The sequence below is a fragment of the Oncorhynchus masou genome, chromosome 26 (genome assembly GCF_036934945.1).
Source record: "Oncorhynchus masou masou isolate Uvic2021 chromosome 26, UVic_Omas_1.1, whole genome shotgun sequence".
Lineage (NCBI taxonomy): Eukaryota > Metazoa > Chordata > Actinopteri > Salmoniformes > Salmonidae > Oncorhynchus > Oncorhynchus masou.
Genome location: NC_088237.1, coordinates 5037334 through 5043030, shown reverse-complemented (window position 1 = coordinate 5043030; position 5697 = coordinate 5037334). Strand labels below are relative to the sequence as shown.

Sequence of the window (5697 nt, the reverse complement as noted above, 5' to 3'; positions counted from 1 at the left end):
TTGATTGTTTTCATTGCTTTACTGGGAAGCTTAGCAGAAGTAGATATGCTCATGTTATTTATGTTAGTGCAGGGTGAGCTGCACACAGTGGACTTCCTACTAGGGCACACCGCCTCAATGCTAACAGTATAGTAAGGAACATGATTACTACATACAATATTTTTTCATTTAACCTTTATTTAAATAGGCAAGTCAGTTAAGAACAAATTCTCATTTACAATGACTGCCTACCCCAGTCAAACCCGGATGACGCTGGGCCAATTGTGCGCCACCCTATGGGACTCCCATTCATGGCCGGAGGTGATACAGCCTGGATCCTACAATAGCTGTAGGATCAGCAGAGGCATTCAGGGCAGTTAGAGGGACATCCATGGGATAATGTACATTTGCTGAAGCATTTTGACAACTCAGCGTCACAATGGTAGAGATTAAATGAGCTGGGCTTGAGTCATTGATAAGTCATTGTCTCAACAAACCTTATAATGCTGTGTAAGGATCTAGGAACCCTTATTAATTTTACATGTCTGATATATCAGCCTGGTCTCATAGACTAGACATAACATAGTAAATGTAAACCCAGGACACTCAAATGAGTGTGATGTGTTACGTTTGGTGTGGTAACATAAGACAGATGGTTACTCAAAGCAAAAACGAAAGGAGGGTGGTTGGTCAGGGTGGACGTATACCATGAACAACTAGCAACCCAAAGGTTGCGAGTTCGAATCTCATCACGGACAGTTTTAGCATATTACCTAATTAGCCATTTTTCAACTACTTACTAATTTTTAGCTACTTTGCAACTGCTTAGCATGTTAGCTAACCCTTCCCCTAACCTTTCACCCTTTAACCTAACTCATAAATGTAACCCTAACCCAGCTAACATTAGCCATGTTATGTCATATCTTATAGTGGTATAACCATAGAATTAGGAATTAGAATGCTTATTTAATAGTTATAATAATGAACTAATTAGTCATTTAATATAGTCATTTAATATCTATGGGGTATAAAATATTGAAACGTCCCAAAGAGAACTGGAGATAGTGAATGGGTACTGGTTGCTAGGGACATCTCTGGTGATTTGAGTTTGGCCCTGAGCGGCGACTGAGCATCAACCGAAAAGGGAGGAGGAGAAAAAGAGGATGTAGTGATCTCTGACCCCAGTACTATAGACTCTACAGCCTCAACAAGGGCTGAGTCGTCAATAAGAGACAGACAACTAATGTTGTCAAAGGAGGAGAGGGTTTGGTACTCCGCTGCTCAATGACTGAGGTTTGACATTTCTGGTCATTATGCAATTTGTTGTGTGAAGATCAATCAAAACAAATGTGGATTTATTTGTATTTTTGTCCTGGGATGTTTGTGGTTTTTATGTGTGATCGCTTTGGCTGTATTTGAAATGTGAGTTATATAAACCCAACATGAGTTCTCTTTCACTATTGATCAGGTTTCATTCTGAGTGGGTGTCATTCCTCTGGTGGGTCACTAGATGTCCCTGTACCTCACTGTTCATTCTGAGTGCGTGTCATTCCTCTGGCGAGACACTAGAAGTCCCTGTACCTCGCTGCTCATTGTGAGTGGGTGTCATTCCTCTGGCGAGACACTAGATGTCCCTGTACCTCACTGCTCATTCTTACTTGGGTCGGCAGTGTAGCCTAGTGGTTAGAGCATTGGACTAGTAACCGAAAGGTTGCAAGTTCAAATCCCCGAGCTGACAAGGTACAAAATCTGTTGTTCTGCCCTTGAACAGGCAGTTAACCCACTGTTCCTAGGCCGTCATTGAAAATAAGAATTTGTTCTTAACTGACTTGCCTAGTAAAATAAAGGTTAAAAGAAAAAAAAAAAGTGGGTGTCATTCCTCTGGGTCCCTGTACCTCATTGTGAGTGGTTGTCATTCCTCTGGGTACCTGTACCTCATTGTGAGTGGGTGTCATTCCTCTGGTGAGTCACTAGATGTCCATGTACCTCACTGCTCATTGTGAGTGGTTTTGCCTTGCACTCACTTCCCTGTTCGCCACGATCTGCCTTTGGAACCTGTTTTGGAACTGTAGAGGGCAGAGTAACCACTTGAGAGAGTTGTAGAGGAGATCTTTCCATGATATTTTCCTCTCCTTTCCCACAGAGCAAGGAACCTTTTTCTTCTCATGTTGAAATGATAATGGTCAGATAAGGTATGATATGATATGAGTAGTTGTCCTGACTTGGTAGGCCATTTTTAAAACTCAGTGAAAAGATAAGATTTAAGTGAAGTTCATACACAAAATGATCAAGTAGGATGATGAACTACCAGTCCCATGGACACAGATTAAATGGAGCGGGAATAAACTGAAATACATACTGTATGTATGGAGAGAATGTGTGTTAGGTTTGTTATTCCCACCAGTAGAAGCGTGTTAAGCCGTGCACAATACTGCTCAATCAAGGTTAAAGTCCAGGGGTGTCAGTTTACAGCAGTCTTTTTAGAGGTCGTTTTAGGGGGTCATTAAACACCACACAGTTGCGTTGCTTTCCCACCAATAAAAGGAAACAGTGGTCTTGTCTGTCTACTTGTGGACAACAGCCAAAGTGACCTGTTTTCAAATCATCTGTCAGATCACCTCAACCGCCAAGTACCTCACTCCTGTCACCAACACCGAAACTAACTAACTACCTATCGATTAGAGGGGAGTTTGTCTTTGTTGCTTATTTGCGCCCATCTTTCCTTCTTGTTTGTCTTTCATCATCGTTCATGGCTCAATCGGTTTTGGAATGGGATGGGACATAAGTGTCCCTCTACAACAGAGATGCAGTAGATAACATTCAGGTGAATAAGCCGTCCTTGGGCTTCATCTGTAATAAACTGAAAATGACTGACGGTTCTAATGAAGATCAAAATATATTTTATTTTGTTAAATCACTCGCATTTTTCTTTACTATTCTGACTGCAAAATATATTTGGAAAATAGAAGTTCTGTTTAGAAAGTGTTGCAAATCATTTTTAAACAGGTCTTAATATGAAAAAAACAATCAGTAGTGTTAAATCACATGAAAGCATTTCAACTTTCACATTAATGATTATCAATCAAAAGAAACATGTAGAGGAGATTAGCTAACATAGTAATTGATAATGAACATTTGACAATGATTATAATTCACAAGAGTCTAGGGGGGGGGTTCTAATAAGCTAACATATGGAATTGTTTTAAGATGGTCATACCATGGAACATTTAGTTATTTGATTTTGAATTCTAGGACCCATTTAGGTATAAAAACATATTTATTTGATATTTTTTAATGAAACATTGAATTTGACTTTACTGCTATTAGCCCATAGAAATGCATTGAATAACAGATTCGTACATGGAAAAATAGAAAAAAAATATCAAAAGGACGTTTGTTTTAAAGTGTCTGTCCTATATCTGAGAGATATAAGAAAGATCAGGAAATGATTATACATGTGTATATTTTTTTGCAATATTTAACACATTTTCTGGGGCACTAAACCACCATTACATACTTCCATTAATTTTTTCAACTGGTACCGGGCTACCTTCAGACGTGGCTTGTGGGGGTCGTGGAGCAAAAAAATAGAGATGGAGCGAACACTTCAGAGTAATCACATAAAGACAGATGTTCCTGCAATAAATCAATTTTCAATAGTAAATCTATCAAAGGGTGTATAAAACATACTCAGTTTGTTCAGTCACTACAGTACTGTATGCATGGTAAAGCACTTACAAGTCTCTCTGATTTCCATTGCGATGAGCCAAAAGTCTTCCTATACGGTAATGTGGGACTAAAAGTCCCCTGATCAGTTAATTGTAAAAGATAACACAGTCAGTTACCTTAGCAAGTTGTTGGGGTGGTCATTCTCTGCACCACATACTGTATAGAAGAGACAGCGTGATGTGTGTGTGTGTGAATGTTAACATTGGCCTGAACACGATCAGACGTACCCAGTGACATCGTAGCCCACCGCAGGGTTGCGGCGTGGGTCTTTCTTGGCCCCCTGGGCGGGGGTGCTGGACTGGGTAGTCGTGCTGGTGTGACTCCTTGCCAGGGTCGCTGCCTTGGTGGCAGCGTTCACCCCCATCTGTAGCGTTGGGTTCCTATAGGTCTGTGAGCTGGTCCTGGCCCTCCCAGTGCCTACCCCCATGCCCGGGGCTGGGTAGGGGTACCCTCCGCCGTGCCTCCTCCCTCCACGGCGCCCCCCATCCGCCTTCTCACAACAGGAGACACACAGCAGCCCCCCGCCCAGCATGGAGAGCAGGGCGGCGGCCAGCCCCACGTACAGACAGTCCCCCAGCTCGTACTTCAGGCTGCTGGGCAGGTTGGCTTGGTAGAAGGTCTGGACAACCTCGTGGGTGGTCCACGACACCGGGATCAGAGCCAGGAACCCCGCGGTGAGGAAGAGGCCTCCCCCAGTACCGGCCACTCGGCCTTTAGCCGCGGAGCCCTCCATGCAGATGGTACACTGCATGCCCACGGTGGAGATGACGACGGCCAGGACGGAAAAGACCACGGAGACCACCATCAGGGCCCGTGAGGCCTGGAGGTCTGAGGGTAAGGCCAGCATGGAGTTGTAGGTCTCACACTGGAAGGCTCCGGTGCTCTGGTAGACGCACTCCATCCAGAGGCCCTTCATATTGGCCACGGCAGTGACGATGTTGGGCCCGATGTGGGCAGATGTCCGCCAGTAGGGAAGCACTGTGGACACCAGGGTACCCAGCATGCCTAGCAGACCCATGAAGAAGCCCATCAGTTCTAGAGCAGCTGACGCCATGGTGGACTGATGATGATAATGATATACCCCCTTGCTGCTATTTCAGTTAACTCCCGCTCTTTGTCTTTTTAACTCATACACTCTCACTGGTCCTCCTTCCCCACACTAACACAACACTCTCTTCTACTACAAACACGATTGCTATTACGGTACTGTTGCCTGTTACAATCCTCTAAGCTCGCGGCTCTCTCTTTGACTGTAACTTGCCATAGAACCAGTTCCAATCCTGTGATAACTGCTTACTCACACCCAGCCTCTCTCTCTCTCTCTCTGACACACTGGTTAGCAAAGACTGACCTGCCGACTGACTGGTAACTTGATTGAATCCATGTTCCTCACCATAACACTCGGTAGCCACTTTTCAAACCCTCCAGATGGAGTGTTACTCTAGCGTGCTACGACTGTGATAATAATTCTGGTCACTTTGTCAGGAAAGAACAACACAACACCTGACGAATGATGTTCTCTCTCTCATTGATGTTCTCTCTCTCTCAATGATGTTCTCTCTCAATTCTTGTTCTACTCTACAGTCTCAATCCTGACTTTTGTCTTTTTTCCCCCTCTCTTTTTCCTCCACTCTCTACTGCTCAGTATATTGCACTTCTCTCTTTGTGTTTGTGAACCCACCATCACACTAACCTATCAGGTCCTTCACCTCTCCATGTACACAGACACTGGCATCCCCATTGGCACAGTCGGTTAAACATTCATTCAGCCATCAGTCATCTCTTTCCCAAAACAGACCTTTGGTACACGGTTCAGGCTACAACAAGGCCAGCTGATGGACAGGCCAGGCTAAAGAGAGCAGCATCTCTCCTGTATCGTCGCCAAACACTTCTATGGAACTGAGGGTAAATGAGGGAAATAAATATTAAGGAAGGGAGATCAAATTTAGCAATACTGAAAACTAAAACCCTAAAACAAATCCCATAGCT

At 43.8% G+C, this 5697-nt stretch overlaps 1 protein-coding gene across 1 annotated transcript; it reads right to left on the bottom strand.

The window, feature by feature from the left end:
- Window positions 1-2856: 2856 nt before the first annotated feature.
- On the bottom strand, window positions 2857-5406 carry cldn2 (claudin 2). Its single transcript, XM_064938174.1, has one exon. The coding sequence runs from the start codon at window positions 4760-4762 to the stop codon at window positions 3926-3928; it is 837 nt and encodes a 278-aa protein (XP_064794246.1). The 5' UTR covers window positions 4763-5406; the 3' UTR covers window positions 2857-3925.
- Window positions 5407-5697: the final 291 nt, after the last annotated feature.